The sequence below is a fragment of the Gopherus flavomarginatus genome, chromosome 9, assembly GCF_025201925.1.
Source record: "Gopherus flavomarginatus isolate rGopFla2 chromosome 9, rGopFla2.mat.asm, whole genome shotgun sequence".
NCBI classification, from domain to species: domain Eukaryota; kingdom Metazoa; phylum Chordata; order Testudines; family Testudinidae; genus Gopherus; species Gopherus flavomarginatus.
Window position 1 is genome coordinate 74,077,946 of NC_066625.1, and position 19,090 is coordinate 74,097,035.

The 19,090-nt window shown below is 45.0% G+C and overlaps 1 protein-coding gene across 1 annotated transcript in view; it reads left to right on the forward strand.

Annotated features, from left to right (window-relative positions):
- Nucleotides 1–19,090, forward strand: part of PDE8A (phosphodiesterase 8A) — a 194,387-nt gene that overhangs the window by 155,881 nt on the left and 19,416 nt on the right. The window contains exons 14-19 of the mRNA XM_050966628.1: nucleotides 1,279–1,443; nucleotides 5,679–5,727; nucleotides 5,982–6,117; nucleotides 12,482–12,680; nucleotides 16,827–17,044; nucleotides 18,273–18,405. Of these exons, the coding sequence (XP_050822585.1) occupies nucleotides 1,279–1,443; nucleotides 5,679–5,727; nucleotides 5,982–6,117; nucleotides 12,482–12,680; nucleotides 16,827–17,044; nucleotides 18,273–18,405 (900 nt within the window). The remainder of the gene's footprint in view (nucleotides 1–1,278; nucleotides 1,444–5,678; nucleotides 5,728–5,981; nucleotides 6,118–12,481; nucleotides 12,681–16,826; nucleotides 17,045–18,272; nucleotides 18,406–19,090) is intronic.

The following is a 19,090-nucleotide window of genomic DNA, read 5'->3' on the forward strand; positions in this document are numbered from 1 at the left end:
CATTGGGGACACATCAGTTGGAAGCAACAGAGGAGGAGAAGGACCTTGGAGTATTGGTTGATCACAGGATGACTATGAGCCGCTAATGTGATATGGCCGTTAAAAAAACTAATGCGGTTTTAGGATGCATCAGGCGAGGTATTTCCAGCAAAGATAAGGAGGTGTTAGTACCGTTATATAAGGCACTGGTGAGACCTCATCTGGAATACTGTGTGCAGTTCTGGTCTCCCATGTTTAAGAAGGATGAATTCAAACTGGAACAGGGTCAGAGACAGGCTACTAGGATGATCCGAGGAATGGAAAACCTGCCTTATGAAAGGAAACTCAAAGAGCTTGGCTTGTTTAGCCTGGCCAAAAGAAGGCTGAGGGGGGATATGCTTGCTCTTTATAAATATATCAGAGGGATTAATATTAGGGAGGAAGAGGAATTATTTAAGCTTAGTACCAATGTAGACACAAGAACAAATGGGTGTAAACTGGACACTAGGAAGTTTAGACTTGAAATTAGACGAAGGTTTCTAACCATTAGAGGAGTGAAGTTCTGGAACAGCCTTCCAAGGGGAGTAGTGGGGGCAAAAGACATATCTGGCTTTAAGACTAAGCTTGATAAGTTTATGGAAGGGATGGTATGATGGAATAGCTTAATTTTGGCAATTGGTCTTTGATTATCAGCAGATAAGTATGCCCAGTGGTCTGTGATGGGATGTTGGATGGGATGGGATCTGAGTTACTGCAGAGAATTCTTTTCTGAGTGCTGGCTGGTGAGTCTTGCCCACATGCTCAGGGTTTAGCTGATCGCCATATTTGGGGTCGGGAAGGAATTTTCCTCCGGGGCAGACTGGCAGAAGCCCTGGAGGTTTTTCGCCTTCCTCTGTAGTGTGGGGCATGGGTCACTTGCTGGTGGATTCTCTGCAGCTTGAGGTCTTCAAACCACAATTTGAAGACTTCAATAACTCGGACATAGGTTAGGGGTTTGTTATAGAAGTGGATGGGTAGGGTTCTGTGGCCTACTTTGTGCAGGAGGTCAGACTAGATCATATTGGTCCCTTCTGACCCTAAAGTCTATGAGTCTATGAATCTATAAGCCTCGATCCTGCTCCCACAGTCAGTAAAAGACTTCAGTGTTTCACTATTGATCCCTTAGAGATTTCACAGTAGTTCTGCACAATCTGAATTAAGTACTGCTATGTTTAAAAGCGGTAACTTCTCATATTAGTCACTGAGAATCTCTTTTCTTCAATTGCTTATAAATTTCAAGAGTTTCTTATATTAACCTAGGTAATAAATATTATCAATGCTGCACAAGAAAGCAGTCCCATGCCTGTCGCAGAAGCTTTAGATCGAGTGTTGGAGATTCTAAGAACCACTGAGTTATACTCTCCGCAACTTGGGACAAAAGATGAAGATCCACATACAAGTGATCTCGTTGGCGGATTAATGACAGTGAGTACATATGATGGCAAACGATTGCTGACATAAATGCTGGGGCCTGGATTCTCCTTGCATTTACTCTAGTTTACATCAGTGTAGCTTCAGTGGAACTCCAGTGATTTAAATGGATTCAATCCTGATTTTTACATTGTTACAAGTGAAGGGAGGATCAGGCACCTTGATTTTTTTTTTTTTTTATGGAATACTCAAGTATATGTATTAAAGTTCTGTGCATATGTTGGGAGCCCAAACTGCATCATATGATGCACGCATGTGAGGCAGGGGAGATTGTGGAGGTGGGCAGACTTCTGTGGGAGGCAGAGGGTGGGGGTGGGTGCCTACAGGAGTCTCGAGGGGGGTGGTTGTGAGGGAGGTAGGGAAGGGCTGCTGGCTGCCTGCAGGAAGTTAGGTGGCAGGGGTGCCCCTCAGTTCGCTCTCACTTCCTGTCAGGGCCAGATGGCAAGTGCCCAGCCAACCCTTCGTCTTCTCTGCCAAGCCCAATGAGATAGGAGGCTGCTCCCACTGTTGCTTCCCAACAGCAAGCCTAGCTCTCCTGCAGGGCACACGCACAGAGGCCTCTCCAAGCCCAGCTCCCCTGCAGCCTGCCTGACCCGAACAGACTGCATCAGTGTAGCACATGCCAGCAGGATCTGTATGGGGCATTAAAGCACCACCGATTAGCGCACTCTGCACTTCATACCACTGTAGAGCAGTCTGCAGCCCCATGGAAAATTGTTTCTCCCAGAAATCTGCCCCCCGCCCCCCAAGCCAGTTGTCTACTTTACCTACAGCTTGAGTGGCCTTTGTATCTTGGTCCTGCTTTGAGCAGGGGGTTGGACTAGATGACCTCCTGAGGTCTCTTCCAACCCTAATCTTCTATGATTCTATGATCTACCCTTTGAATTGGCAAATATCAGTAATTCATTGCTCACTTCATTCCATCTGAACCAACCTCTGTAAATGTGTGTTCTGATCCCACACAACCCCCAACGTCAGTCCATGTTCACATGGCATAAGGATTCACAGAATGTTAGGGTACCATAATATACAAAATCCTCACTGGATGTAGAACAAAAACTTTTACAAAGCAAAGGGAGAGTCAGAGAAGGGATGTCTCAGAGGATTAATGTATCGTCTATATTTATTTTTAAAATGATCTACAAGAAACATTTATTCAGCAAAGGATCAGTTGAAAATTGAATTAAATTATTCCATCTCATGTACAAACGGCATTATATTGGTAATCTGGCAGCACAAGCAGAGGATGCACTGCTCGTGGTAAACAAGGAACCGTCTACAAAATGACATGGCTTATCAGTGTTAAATGGCAGACACCAACAAACACTCTCATCAGGAACAAACAAGGCCACCTACTAACAACCGAAAAAGAACAAGAAATGCGCTGGACAGAGCATTTCAAAGAATTGCTGAACAGGGAGCCATCTAAAGAGGAAGCAAACGTCCAGGAGGCAGAAGAAGATCTTGATATCAACACAGACACCTCAGCTAAGGAAGAGATCATTCAAGCCATCAAATCCTTAAAAAATGGGAAAGCTCCTGGCAAGGATAACTTGAATGCAGAATTGTTCACGGTAAATCCTAAATTAGCAGCAGCTATCATGGACCCTCTATTTACATCAGTCTGGGAAAGGAAAAAAGTGCCAGATGGGTGAACCAATGGGCTTATAGTGAAGATACCCAAGAAAGAAACTCTCAGTGATTGTAATAACTGGCGTGGTATCACACCTTTATCTGTGCCAAGCAAAGTATTGTGTAAGATCATAGTCCAGTGTATATTAGAGGCAGTTGATAGTGTTCTCAGAAAGGAGCAAGCTGGTTTTTGGAAAGGGCGTGGATGCACTGACCAAATCTTCACTCTACTAAACATAATAGAACAGTGCTTAGAATGGCAACGGCAACTCCACATAAATTTCATAGACTTTGAGAAGGCTTTTGATAGCATTCACAGGACCAGCCTATGGCACATTCTGCGGGCATATGGAATTCCATTCCATATAATAAATGTCATCAAAAGCTTCTATTTCAACTTTCCATGCAGTGTTGATCACAGTGAGCTCAGTTTTGAAGTCAAAACAGGAGTACATCAGGGGTGTGTCATATCTGCAATCCTCTTCAGCATGGTCATCGACTGGGTAATGCGGAGTGCAACAGAAGACATGCCAAGAGGCATTAAATGGACACTCTTCTCATCCCTTGAAGACCTGGACTTCGCTCTCCTATCACATACGCAACATGATATACAAGAAAAAACAACTCGACTCATCACATTCAGCCAGCAAATTGGACTGAAAATCAACCGCAATAAGACAGATATCATAACCTTTAATATTGCCTCACTATCACTAGTCTGGATAGAGGATTATGTTCTCACCCATGTAGAAACATTCACATACTTGGGCAGACCATCAGCGAGGACGGTGGAACAAGCCAGGGCATCCGAAACAAAATCAATAAAGCCAGGAACACCTTCAGGAATTTAAATACAGTCTGGAAATCATCACAATACAATACCAAAACCAAACTCAAGATTTATCAGAGCTGCATACTTCTAACACTACTTCATAGTGCAGAATGCTGGGGAATGAGAAAGTATGACATAGCCGAACTGTCTTCATTCCATACAACCTACCTCTGAAAAATCCTCCATATCTTTTGGCCCAGAACAATCTCAAACCAAGATCTATTGACACAGTGCAGCCAAGAGAATCTGAGCACCATCATTGCCAGGAGGCATTGGAGATGGATCGGTCATGTGCTTTGGATGGAAACTGATTCCATCACCAGAGTGGCAATAAGATGGACACCTGAAGGCAAGCAAAAATGAGGCCACCCAAAAACAGCATGGCGAAGAGCTGTGGAAGCCGAGCTGAAAAACCCAGGACGCAGCTGGGGAACCACTGAAAAACTTGCCAGAAACAGATAGGAGCGGAGGAGCTTCGTCACTTCCCTAAATGCTAGAGGTGTGATAGGAACATCATGATGATGATCTCATGTACAGGAGTGTCTGTGTGTGTCATGTAGGCTATTATTATTTGAATTTTATTAAACTCAATATGGGAAGGGCATTGAGAATCAGAACGTAGATTTGCCAGCTGTAATCGAATCTGATATCTCAACTGTAACAAAATCTAGTCCTTTATTCTCGAGGACACACTGAGTCTGGTGTCTTGAATATTTGTGTCACAGCAGTGCTATTGAAGAAATGTTTAACTTGCTTTAACAGCAGGACAGCCTTCCCCATAAGTCACAAAACTCCAGACTAATTTACTTACAAATCTTAAAATAGAAACTAGATGTAATAATTCTTATAAGTGCAGACATTACACAGGTCAGATATGGCATCCAGATTTGCTTCTGTTGTACACTAGGCATATAATGTTATTAGTAAGTTAGAAAGGTGTGTTTATAAAGGGATTTTTTTAACAACTAGTTTATACATACAGGGCCAACATTAATTCACTGCATCTAAAAGATGTTGAGCTAAATCCTGCTTGCATCTGTGAAGCAAGCAGGAATTGGTGCAATATTGTTAAACTGATGAGTTTAAGGGTAAGTATCAAATACATAATTCTGTTTATTTTAACCACTGAGGGCAAGATTGTGCCTTTAGGCACAAGCCCAGAATTAAACCAGGGAAGCACTGACTCTCAGGTATATATCTCTGAGGCACATTTCCTTCCTGCTTTCTCTTTGCCCACAGTAAAATGTTGCTGGCCTGAACTAGCAGCAAGTCACAAGAGCCTTTGTACTGGGCTACCAGGAGAGGTGAGTGGAGCCAACACTCCACCTATTCCCTTATACTGCTCACCCACTTGCTCTACAGGGAATGAGTGGACACATCCAGACCCAAGGTCCAGATAGCACATACGAAGATGGAAGCAGAGTTCTTGCTGTGGGCATATTGTCTGAAACCACAATATGAGGCTTAAGAAATTACTGCTCAGATAGAACCTAGTTAATTTCGTGACCTGCATCTTGCTATCTCCCTTCCATTATGATCTCCGAGAAGGTGAAGTATTTCTACGGGTATATCTAAAACATTTGGATATAAGCAAAGACAGACAAAGTAAGATAAGCTAGCTTCTAAGGATGAAACAAGACTAGTCAAGCTTATGCAGAATCATTGCACTGTTAGTTAGTGCCATGTTAGATAACTTATACAGTACTTTACATTTGGAATAGAGAGTACATGAGAACTTTTTTGATTATCAATTTTTATTTAACAGGATGGTTTACGAAGATTATCGGGAAATGAATACATATTGTCAGCAAAACGTAAGTTTTCTCTTTGCAGTTTTTGGGAAGCAAAAAATTATGATCTAACAGATTTAAGAAACATAGTAAATGTTTTGATCAAATGTTCCAAGGACTTTTTATTTTTTTATTTATACACAATTTTCTACTGCATTACAAACAGCAGCAGAGGAATTGCTAAGGAAGTTTAAGGTTTTGCAGAGAAGAGAAGCCACAGTGTTTAGTAAAAGTATTGCAGTAAATTAATTGTATTCCCCAAATATATTTCTTAACAGAAACTCATCAGGTTCCTGGCAGTTTGATCTCCCCTATCTCCCTTAATGACATCCCACCACGGATAGCACAAGCAATGGAAAATGAAGAATGCTGGGACTTTGATATCTTTGAACTGGAGGCTGCAACCCATAAAAGGTTAGTAAGGCAAAAAAAAACTGTAAGTTAAAGCTACCAAGAATTAGCTGCTGATTCGTCGTCATCAGTCAGCGTTTTAATTTCTCTCTCTCTACTTTTCAAACTGGGATCCCTTTTTTCAAAAGGAGAACATGTGTAACTTCCTCATTTGTGCATGTTCCTTACCTTGCTTGCTTCCCATACTTTTAAGTACCTTCTGCACTATGACAAATTTATTTTCTTCTGATTTCTAAAGAGAAATATTGGCTGCATCTGAAGCCCTCATATATCTTTTGATGTGGCATTGAAAAAAGGCAACGTCATCTTGGAAGCCTTCCCTTTCTTTTCACATTACTAGAAAATCTTGACAGAGCTTGCTGTTGGATTCTGGGGATCCAAATTATATCCATTTTGAACTACAAACTATGTGCAGTGTGAATTTACTGTGTTTAAAGAAAGTATTGATAGATCACACCTTATTTCTGCTCCTTGTAGCCAGAGTGTATTTATTTCTAAAAACAATGACTTCAACTGGGACTAGGAGAAGGGCCCCAATTCTATAAACTCACCAGACTACACTTTTGTTCATACTACAAGATACAGACTCCTTATCTGTCATTGCACAGCTGTAGATCAGGAGTTGTAACAGACTCTAATATACTTCAGTAGCAGGAAATGCAATAATCAACCTTATAACTCCATTATAAATCCCTGTTTTTACTCATTAATACCTGTTAAAATTTCCCTGTGGGGCTGAAATTTTCTATGCTTTGTCTTGGCCTAAAGGTGAAATATACTTTTGGAAATCTATTACGTCTGTTCGATGTTTGTTCTGATATCATTTGAGATTCCACAAGATTCTAATTTAAGTACTAGATCCTGCAAAGTACTGATTATCTTACTTTTGTGTCAAAGTCCTTGATCTTTACCCATGCTTATTCAAGCTCTTTTCTGCATAAGCACCCAAAAAAAAACCCCAAAAAAACCAAGAAACAACAAACACATGCATTTGGAAAAATTCTGATGTTTTGTTATTCCTTAACATGACATTGTAACTTAAGATTTTATTGCAAATGGAGAAACTTATGTCCCAAATTTTATGCCTTTTCCTTTGCCTCGTGTTCCCGTAAGTGAAGAGGTTACAGATACAAATAGTTTTAAACAAATGGTATTCAGTCCATGTGAATTATTGTGTTAAATGTGAATTTTGCATTTAATGAAGCGTTAATTATATCACCGTCAATACATATAGGCTAACTATGTAGTTTCTGTGTTTCTGCTGGGAAGAGGCAAAAGGTGATAGATTGTTGCAGCTTTCTCTAATTAAAAGAATTATAATTTACATCGCTCACATGTTCTTTCTTGTCCTTTCTATGTTTAAATAAAAGCTAACCATTTGTTAAGAAAATTCAAGTGAGCGTTCTGTGAATCACAGCTGTGAGTAAGTTATTCGTGCTCTTTTCAAGTCCAAGCAGTCATACAGAAGTGGTGCCAAGAAAAAAAGCTCATTAAATCTAAACTCAGTGCTGTGAGAGTGACAGTTCCCTGATACAGAAGCACAGTGAGCTCTCTGCCTACTAATGCTACATAGTAATAACTCTCTCCTAGCTGCCACGCGTGTGAGGGTAGTTTGATTTGAAGGCCAGATGTTCTAGCATGTTATGGTGATACTATTTAAGTAGATGAACATTTTCAAACATGCCTACCAAAAGGGTAAGATGGGCGAGGTACTGTATATACTCGTTCGAATTTTTTTAGTAAAAAAGGGAAGCACCAGAGAAGGGGGTCGGCTTGTGAACAGGTATAGAGAGGGAGACGTGGGTCACAGCCCCTCCCCCCAACAGTGGGAGCAAGGAGAGGCAGCACAGCCAGCAGAGCCAGAAGGGAAGAGGCGGGGCCAGAGTCTCTCCACTTCTGGCAGTGCTGCTCTCCCCCAAGCCTCTGAAGCAGCTGCAGCTCCAGGGCTGGCAGGCTGCAGCTGTGCCCCTCGGCCCTGCCCCCCAGAGCAGGCTGTGGTCACACCGCCCAGGCGCTGGAGCACACTGCGACCACAGTGCCTGGCCCAGCCCGCTGGAACATGCTGCGTCCGTGCCAGTGGTGGCTCTAGGGATTTTGCCGCCCCAAGCATGGCAGGCAGACTGCCTCAGGCAGCCTTCACCAAAGCCACGGGACCAGCGGACCCTCCGCAGGCGAGCCACCGAGGGCAGTCTGCCTGCCGCCCTCGTGGCACCGGCAGAGCGCCCCCTGCGGCTTGCCGCCCCAAGCATGCTCTTGGCGTGCTGGGGCCTGGAGCCGCCCTTGGTCCGTGCCGCCCGGTCTGACCTACCAGAGCAGGCTGCAGCCATGCTGCCCAGCCTGCCGGAGCAGCTTCAGCCAGGTGAGAGACATCCTCCCCTGGCCCTCCCCAGATAAGATGGGATGGGGAGAGTGTGGGGGTCCTGGTCTAAGGGTGGGGTCATGTGGGGGGTGGTCCCAGGGGTTACTCCCCTGACTTCCAGCTTCTCCCTCCCAAAAAAATGTCCCCACCAATTGCTGTCCTGTCCCGTAAGGGTAAGCAGCTGGCGCACCGGGACACTTTGTTTACTTAGGTTTACCTCTGTGCCTGCAGACACTCGAGGTAAACAAAGTTTGCTGACCCCTGAATTACAGGGTCGGCTTATGAACGGGTTATACAAATTTTCCATTTTTCTTATGCATCTCGGAGAGGTTGGCTTATAAACGAACTGGCTTATGATCGAGTATGTACAGTAATATCTTTTATTGGCTCAACCAACTTCTGTTGGTGAGAGAGACAAGCTTTTGAGCCATACACAGCTCTTCTTCAGGTCTGGGAAAGATGCTCCCAGCATCTCAGCAAAATGCAAGGGGTTTGGATGGGAGGCTGGAAACTGGGGCAAACTCCCTGGAGGGGGGTTGAGTGCTGGGGGCAGTCTTTGCGGGGAGGGGGGTCCTGGGTGCATGGGGAAAAGTTCCTGGGTGGGAGACTGGATGCTGGAGGGACAGTCCCTGGAAGGGGGGTGTTCTGCCCTGGTCAGGGCACCCTACCTCTGCAGGACAGGCACACGTGCCGGCCCAGTGTCGGGGGGGGTCTGGATGCTGGAGGGACAGTCCCAGTGGGGTTGCGTGATTGGGGGAATTCCCTGGCTGGGGGAAGGAGTCTGGGGAGGGGCTGGGGGACAGTCCCTGGGTTCATGGGGAGATGGATGCACAGGGGAGCAGGGTGCACAGGGGCAGTCCCTGGCCGGGGTGGCATCCCCTCTTGGAAAGCAGGCTCCGCAGCTGTGCTCTCCAGGCCACACCACTGCCCAGCCGCATTACCAACAGCAGCACAGAAGTGAGGGTGGCAATACGCCATGCCACCCTTACAATAGACTCATTCATTTTAACAGGTAATGTTTTGACTGACTTTGCTAATTTGAAATGCTTGTGGTAAACATTTGCCAGTGTTGAAATGAAAGGTGTTATATTGCTTTGAATCATATTACTGCCATATAATACAGTCAAACCCCGCCATAACGCGCCCCGCCGTAATGCGAAATTGCATATAACGCGATCGCAGATTGGCTCCCCTTTAAGGTACAGTATAATACATTGTGGTACTGTACCAATGGTCCCCAACACCATGGCAGGGGAGAGAAGCTGCAGCCCCGCACCTGCTGGGGACAGAGAATTCCGAGGCTGCTGGCACCGGTGCTCTCTGTCCCCAGCAGGCGTGGGGCCGAGCTTCTCTCCGGCTTCTCCGAGGCTGCAGGCACCAATGCCCTCTGTCCCCGGCAGGCGGGGAGCTGTGGCTCCTCTTGAAGTGGGAGAGAAGCCGCGGCCCCGCATCTGCCGAGGATGGAGAGTACCAGCACCCGCAGCCCCGGAGTTCTCTGTCCCTGGCAGGTAGGGGGCCACAGCTCCTCTCCCCTGCTGGGCAGTAGGCACCAGGGGCACTAGGTGGTGCACCTCAATGCACCGCTTTGGGGACCACTGAAAACCTGACTGATTTGAAACCCCGCTATACCGCGACCCCGCATTTAGTGCGATGGAATTTTTTGGACCCCAAAGGTCGCATTATAGCGGGGTTTCACTGTAAATACTAAATGTTATTTTTTTGTAAATTTGCAGGTAGAATATATATATTGTTTGGATGCGGCTCACATAAAACACAGAGAGCTGCATATGCAGCCCACAATGGTAAATAGGTTGAGAAACACTGATCTAGGTACTTACAAATGATTGTTTCCAGTATCTCTCCAGGTATTGAAGTTAGGCTGACAGGTCTATAATTCTCCGGGTCCTCTTTGTTCCCCTTTTTAATGCTGCAGGTACTATGTTTGCCCTTCTCCAGTCCTCTTGGACTTCATCTGTCTTCCATGAGTTCTTGAGTATAGTTGCTAATAGTTCCAAGATTGCTTCAGACAGTACCTTAGGATGAATTTCATAAGGCCCTGCCAACTTGAATACACCTAGTTTATCTAAATAGTCTTTAATCTGTTCTTTCTCTATTTTGGCATGTGTTCCTTCCCCTTGTTAATATTAATTCTGTTGAGTATCTGGTCATCATTAACCTTTTTAGTGAAGACTGAAGCCAAATAGGCATTAAACATCTCAGCCTTCTTGATGTCATCAGTCATTAGCTCTCTTTCCCTGCTAAGCAGTGGACCTGCACTTTCCTTCATCTTTCTTCTGCTCCTAATGTATTTAAAGAACCTCTTCTTATTGCCTTTTACATACCTTGCCATTTTGTGCCTTAGCTTTTCTGATTTTGTCCCAACATGCATGTGCTATTCCTTTATATGCCTCCTTAGCAATTTGGCCCTGTTTCCATTTTTTGTGGGATTCCTTTTTGATTTTCAGGTCATTAAAGAGCGCCTGTTAGAGCCATATTGGCCTCTTACTGTTCTTCCTTTCAAGTTGTGCCTTTAATATTGTGTCCTTGGGAAACTGCCAATTCTCTTGAACGCCTTTATCCCTTAGATTTTCTTGCATAGGACCTTACCTGCCAGTTCTCTGAGTTTATTGAAGTCTGCTACTGTCTGTATTCTGCTTCTCTCATTCCTTCCTTTGCTTAGAATCATGAAATCTATCATTCCATAGTCACTGTTACCCAAAGTGCCTTCCACCTTGAAATTCACAACCAATTCCTCTCTGTTGGTCAGATTCAAGTCTCAGATGTCTCTCCCCTGGTTACTTCCTCCACTTTCTGAAATCAAAAATTTGTCCCTGATACATTCCAAGAACTTATCGGAAATTTCATGTTTTGCCATATTATTTTTCCAACAGATCTCTGGGTAGTTAACGGCCTTCATTACTATCAGGTCTTGTGTTTTGGCTCTTTCTGTTTGTTATAGAAAGGCCTCATCCACCTCCTCTTCTTGATTTGGTCGTCTGTAATAGACCCCTACCATGACATCACCCCTATGTTGTTTCCCCTTTTATCTTTACCTAGAGATTTTCAGCTGGTTTGCCTCTCACCTTCTTCTGGACTTCAGAACATAATGTAACACCTCCTTCCTTCGTTCCCTGTCAGGTCTTCCTGAATAGGCTATACCCCTCTATACTAATATTTTCTCTCTCTTGGATTGAAAAATACTGCTTGCTCTCTGCTTTGGGATTAGACGTTATTCCAGGCTGCTTTAATTGTCCTGTGATTTTTGTTCTCTAGTACAATGTGGGGCTTGATTCCTGCATTCCAGCTGTTGCTTCCTGAGTTGACATGAGCAAGGAGTGCTGGAGAGAGTGTGCTGACACTCTGACCTTATCTACACTGTGGTGTTAGTTTTAATCTCTACATGTCCCCCCCCCGCAGTGTCCCACCTTTGCACTACCATTGCTGCAGCTCCCCCAACATTGGCAAGAGTGGGAGCACTAATATAAGCAAGGTACCATTGACGGTGTGCTCTAGCACTCCCTCTGGTGGAGCTGTAACACTGATACAGCAACACTGGGATATTTGAAGAACAATGTGAATATAGACTGGAGGGGAGTGAGTAGTGCCTCTTCTCCCTGAGCAGCAAGCACTGCGTCACCTCCAATCTCTCTCTACTGCAGGAAGGTTGATGAGCCATGGAATCTTGAGGGTAGGCTGGCAGGGGACACAGAGCTCTGAGAGAGACAGAAGACTCCCTAAAACAAAAATTGTAAATGGATTTACCAGGAGGATAGAGCCTGTTCAGCATTTTAATAATTCTCAGGAACTTCCAGAAGTATCAGTCCCAAACACTGTGGTTAGGTGGAAGCTTTCTACAAATCTTGAGTATATTTTTATGAACAATTGAACTGTTATACTTAATCTAACATATCAACAGTTTAGAAATGCTTTTTCTGCTAATCTCATTTGCTCTGTCTAGTTTTCCTTCTAACTTATTTGTTTTAAAACTTTGTCTCTTTTTCTCTCCAGGCCTTTGGTTTATCTTGGTCTCAAAATGTTTGCTCGCTTTGGAATCTGTGAATTCCTAAACTGTTCAGAATCAACTTTGAGGTCGTGGTTACAAGTTATTGAAGCCAACTACCATTCTTCCAACTCCTATCATAATTCTACTCATTCTGCAGATGTCCTGCATGCCACTGCCTATTTCCTGTCCAAAGAAAGGGTAAAGGTAAGTGTACAGTTATAAGAAATATAGTAGAGGTGGAAAATACGTGAGTTGTGGGAACATTAGCAGAAATCAACCTTAATAACTGATATATAGGGCCAGAGCTTCAGCTGATGTAAATCAACATAGTACTTGTGAAGTCAAGGGAGCTTTGCTGATTTACACAAGCTGAGGAGCTGACCTTAGTTAAGAAATTGTGTCTGGTAGTAGTTTCCAGCACTACAGAGCTGGGCTGTACTTGGAAGGAGGTAGAGAAAGCCTCCTTTTAAAAGAAAACAATCCATTACAGTGACCCCAGCAGTGTGAAAGTCAAATGAGTGAGCAACATTTTCTCATTGGAAATACACTCTCCAATAGGTCTTTAAAATAAAAGTCCATTTAAGGCTGATTTGCACCACACCATCAGAACAAAGCAGCCTTGTTCCTTGTCTGTCCTTTCCCAGGAGGATCACCCCCATATAGAGGATACCCAGGTGTCATGGAGAAAGCATAGCAGCTCCAACACCAAACCTGGCCCTTTGCTATTGCCAACATCAGTGATGTGGCGGCAAAAAAAGAAGCATGTCTGGGGTTTCCTTATGCCCTGTGACCATATTGGTCCATTGGTGCCTGTGATGGGGTGTGTACCTCCCACAGGCCCTGACAGGGTTTATGTGGGCCTTAGAGGAGCCTGGCTGCACATGGAGGGAAATCCAGGCTTAATTGAACATGAAGATCAGCTCGGCAGGAGCTGGTGACTATGAAACCAAGACGTTTGCAGCAGAAAGGGGCTGTGGGGAGAGAGTCTGTAGTCACTCTCTGGGGGAATAAAAGAGGTGGGCAGCAGTACAAGGAGGCAGCAAGCATGCTGAGGGAGAAGACCTTGACTTCCAGCTATAGGATCCCTGGGCTAGAACCCAGAGTAGAGGGTGGGCCTGGATTCCCCTACTAGCCACAGAATAAGATGAGCTGAAACCCCCTGAAGTAATGGGTGTAAGGACTGGCAGGGGGCACCTTACAGGGAGACAGCCGCTGTGCCATGTCCAGCCAATGGAGGTGAGCCTGCGGTGAGGGAATCCTTTACAGTTACAGGACCGTTGGCTGCTTAAAATATACTGCGGGAACAGACTGGCATACAGCTGGCCTGGGATCTGGGGAGTGCAAAGGTAAACTAAAGCCACACTTACACGCACGTGCCCTGTGGCATTGAGTGCTTCTCTGCTACAGCTTTGGACCAAACTTCCTATCCTGAAATTGGCCTCCCTGAGCCTATTGCTACTGCTGGAACCTTGCTCAAAGGGACATCATTTGTGATTGTAAACAAGTTTCTAACCTCTCATTAAAGCTGGTATATGTATTATAACCTGGAGCTGCAGCTCATTAACCTGCTCTCCAGAGGCCGACTCTCAGGCAATATACGCCACGGAGGAGAGAGAATTCCACTGGAAGTTTTCAATCCTCAAGTTGCCAAGGTTTGGATGCGGTCCCATGACTATCTGTGACAAACAGATGTGATCTGGAATCATTCCAATGCCAAAGAAGTGCGACCGCCCTTCCCTTTTTGAAAAAGTTTTTTTATTCATCTGCAGGATGCACAGGAAAAGAAAAATTGTAATAAACAAAAGCAAAGTAGAAGAATGCCAGCTTCTGACATCCATGCTCACACTGAGTAATACCATACTTCTTGAATAGACCTATTGAGATCATTGGGACTACGTGCCAAGTCAGGTGCTACTCAGTGTGAATAAGTAAAGTGTTGTCACTTTACTGCAGTATTTCTGGACCAGATTCTTGACTGAGCATTAAGAAAAATCATACCTGGGCCACAAAATAATGAAACAGTGTTTGTAGAACTGTGTTTTCATTGGTGTGCAGTAGGGTTTAGCATGAGATCAATGTGACATCAATGTATGGTGGACTGTAAATTCATCCAAAGCTGGACAGAGCATAGCGATCTCATCAAACCAAGGGAATAAGCCTGAGACACATTGCTGTTGCCCCATAGAGTCTATAGGGGACAGGACATAGATAAGGAAAGCATCCTGGACTTCCACCTGGACTGCGTCAGCCATGGCTACGCTGTTCTTGTTCTCTCTGTATGTCCAGGTATCATGAAAGAAGTATTGCAGGCAGGTGCTGGTTTGTTGAGCTGAAATTTTGATGATCAAAATAAAGCTGGAGTTTACAAGTTGTTCCTGATGGCCCCAATGTGGTTGGTTTATTGGTTTCCATAGACTGCTGATGCAAGTACCAATGAACCTCTACAATCGGTGTGTCTCGTAGAAGGGCCCGTTAACGCTAGCAATGCAAGTGGACCTGCTACAATTGAGGGCTTGTCTATACGGTCCTACAGTGCAGACTAAGGGGGTATCAACTGAAGCACACACTAGAGTGTTGCGCTGTAACTACCCCATATAGACCCTGCTAGCACCTAGATTGTGCTTACGTAGTCCTGTTTGAAACAGGACTTTGTTAACACAAACTAAGTACCTTTTCATTCGCACTAGCCTTGTCAACGCAGGGCAGTTTACAGGGCAGTTTACAGCACAAAACTTTATTGCACACTGCAGGTCTCACTCCTGTAGTCTGCACAGCAGGGCCATATACACAAACCCCGAGTTAACACAATAGAAGCACATTTAATGGAGTGCGTATTTCTTTGGGAAGGTGTGGCTTTTTTATGGAGGGCTGTTGTATATTGGTGGATAATTCAATGCATTGCTTTGGTGGCTAATTTTTGGGACCAAATCCCGAAGACTCTATTCAGGCTGACCTTCCATTGAAGTAAGAGATTTTCAGGATTTTCTCCGTAAATTGAAAGCTCAAGCCATTGGTTGTGTGGGAAGATCCAATGGTGGGGAAGAGGATAGGAGAGAAGGACTCCATCTCCCCCATCAGCTGGCTGGAATAGCCCCACAGATCATTTATGCCCCTTATTCAGGGGTTTGGGGGTTATTGGATCTGTGTAAGCTTAGATCCCGTGATCCCTTCCCTGAACTATCCCCAAGACCTCATTTCATGCCAATCTGTTTGCAACTGGCATGGAGAACCCCTGTTGTGGCTCTTCTGGGGTGAAGTTGCACCCCTTCACAGCCGTTCCATCTGCCATTCCTTACTCCCCCTCCTCCCTAGTCCAACTGCAGGGCTTACGTCGGTCTGAGACCCTTACGTGGGGCCCTTTGCACTTGGGTGAATTTCAGCCTGAGTGAATTGTCGATATTCACACTTCCCATAAATGCCCAAAATGAGATAAAGTGACTGCTGTATCATATTAAAGAGGGCAATGCTGCGAAGATGCAGATTTCCTGCTCTCTGCTAACTACTGCCTACGCTACTAAAGGCCTTCTAAGGCCGAAACAAAAGCTGCACTATTTTAGACATAAAGCACAGTGGATGATGCATCCCATGAAGCTTGCAGATGCAAAGAGGCCCGTACCCCTCAACCTTACAGCAGGAAAAAGATCAGAACATATTGACTCCAGAAAATGCAGCCCCAGAGCCAGTGAGGAGCATTGAGGCTCCACCAGAAAATAAGGAATGCCTTGCACCTGGGCTATGGGATGGGCTGAAAGCATCATTGACAATGTAATTATCTCCAGTTGTCAAAATGTAACAGAGATAACTATTGCACTGGGTAGGGTGCTACTTAATCAGGCTGTTGGCCAGGCCACGGTGCCGAGATTGCTCTTCGACAGGAAAGTACATCTTCAGTCGTCCTGCAGAACCAGTCTTCCACAGCTGATTCTGAACTCAGCAAAAATTGGCCTATTGTACATGATTGGTTTTTTTGCCAAAAATGGGCCTGTTTTCTGTCAAAACTGAACCATTTTTGAGCAGCAACAGACCTTTTTCCAGGTCAGAATACTCATTTTTAGCGAAGGTTGTTTCTGCCATGGCAGAATGCGGAAACTCAGTTTTACAAGTTTGATGCATTTTGTGCAGATTGTGAATAAAGTAAAATTTAGAGGGCACAAAATGTCCAAAAATGTCATGCAGAGTTCCATGAAGCCTACAATGAACTTTCCATGGCTCTTTAGACCATCTAACTCTAAGCAATCTGCAGAATCCTGCCTTTTGCCTCTAAGCAGCTCAGTTTAACCTTTACGGACCAGTGCAGGATTTCTAGTGATTCTTTCAGGAAACCTAAATGTCCCTGACTTCTCTTTTCAGCAAACTCTGGATCCCATAGATGAGGTTGCTGCTCTCATTGCTGCCACTGTCCATGACGTGGATCACCCAGGAAGAACAAACTCCTTCCTGTGCAATGCGGGCAGTGAACTAGCGATCCTGTACAATGACACCGCGGTGCTAGAGAGCCATCATGCAGCACTGGCTTTTCAGCTCACCGCACGGGATGATAAATGCAATATCTTTAAAAATATGGAGAGGTGAGTTGAAAATATGGGACATTTACCAGTCCATTAACCACAATATTCTTATTCTACATATCTTACGGCAGCATAAAGAAATGCAAACAAATGCACCAGAGGAAAATCGCAGCTTCTGGAGGGGTGGAGTTAGCCCCTTGGTAGGTTTGCTCATGAAATAATACCGCTCGCTCTCATACTGCAGAGAATGCCAAAATCTAAATGATAATGCTGATGATGATTTGTATTGCCACAGAAACTAGGAGCTGTAGGCGTGGGCCAAGACCCCACTGTCCTAGGCTCTGTGCAAACATAGAACAGGAAGCTTACAATGTAACTCTCAATATGAACACTTCTGCTGTTTTTATAGCATTAAAATAAGGGCAAATCTGGTTGCTTGTAAATTGATGTCAGTTCTGCTTTGAAAAATCCATTTTATACCATTCAACCTCTAGGGCCAAGCAATGGTTGGCCTGTGCATGTAACTGGATAGAAAGGGGAGTCCCTTCCCCTCAGCACACCAGACTAGTTGGCAGGTGTAATATGGCTGGCTGATGGCTAAAGGGAGAGGCTGCTGCATTTTGGGGTGGGAGCATGTCCATAGCTCCACTCTCCCTATTCACCCAGCTGTGTTAGCAAGAGAGTGATGGCGGAAGCTTGGCTGGAGCGAGACCCTCTGCTAAGTGTGCTGCCAGAGCACCGTGGGAGGCTTGTGCAGACATAGTGTCTCCTGGCAGCGCTGCTGAGGAGTTGGCATTTCCTCTCCCATCCAGCACGTGCAGCCCTTAGAGAGACAAAAGTGTGCCCCTAAGGTATAATTCATTGCACGCCACTCTACAAAAGGAATGCATCTGTATAGCATAGATTCAGCTTACCAGCCCCTTCTCTCTGTCTCTCCCTTCCCCTACCCATCTCTGGAACACCAGTGCTCTATAGTGTCAGGGGTTAGCCGTGTTAGTCTGTATCCACAAAAAGAACAAGGAGTCCGGGGGCACCTTAACATCTAACAGATTATTTGGGCATAAGCTTTCCTGGGTAAAAAATCTCACTTCTTCAGATGCATGGAAGAAGTGAGGTTTATAACCCACAAAAGCTTATGCCCAAATAAATTTGTTAGTCTTTAAAGTGCCACCGGTCTCCCTGTTGGTTTAGTGCTCTATAGTATTTTTTTCAGAGGGATTCAGTTAGTTTAAGCAAGCAGCCCTTAGTGAATGAGCCCTCATGTCTAATTGTTTCCTTCTTTAAACAGGAATGAATATCGAACTCTTCGTCAGGCCATTATTGACATGGTCCTAGCAACAGAAATGACAAAGCACTTTGAGCATGTCAACAAATTTGTCAACAGCATTAATAAACCCTTGGCAGCACTAGAAGAAAATGGGGTAAGCAAAACAACAAATTCTCCCTTAATTAACAGGCAGACAAAAGGGGATTGAGGCACTCGAGCAACTGGTAACGGTCTGTACCTAGACAGTATGGTGATTGGCCCACTGGAAATACAGAGAGTCTTTCACCTCTGTGTCACTGGTCTGAATGCACATACGTCTAGACTGGTCATCACAGTTTTGCAAGTTAATGGGACTGATTTGGACATCACTTACGCTGCAATGTGGTGATGTTTTCCCAGAGCCAGCAGTGTTTGGGACCCATTAACTCATCAGAGTACTTATGGGAAACAGATTTTCTTGTTAAAAATGGGATGATTCCAGAAAAACTTAATGGGTGGTAGTCGAAACACCTTTTGGCTACTAACATTTGACTGCATAATAACCTTAGTGACAGCGGTTCTCATCCACGGGTCTGCGCCCCCCTAGGGGTCCGCAAGCCCTTTCAGGGTGGCCATGGAGCCCCAGCGCTGCAACCCAGTGCCCTGAGCCCTACCGCTGAAACCTGGTGCCCCAAGCCCCAGCGCTGAAGCCGGCACCCCCCTTCCCCAGTTGGGAGAGGCACGAGGCTGAAGCCGGTGACCCCTGCCCCAGCTGGGAGCAGCGTGGGGCTGTAGGTGGATCCCTTCCAAGCCCCCAAAGCCGGGAGCAACGTGGGGCTGAAGCCAGCAACCCTCCCTTC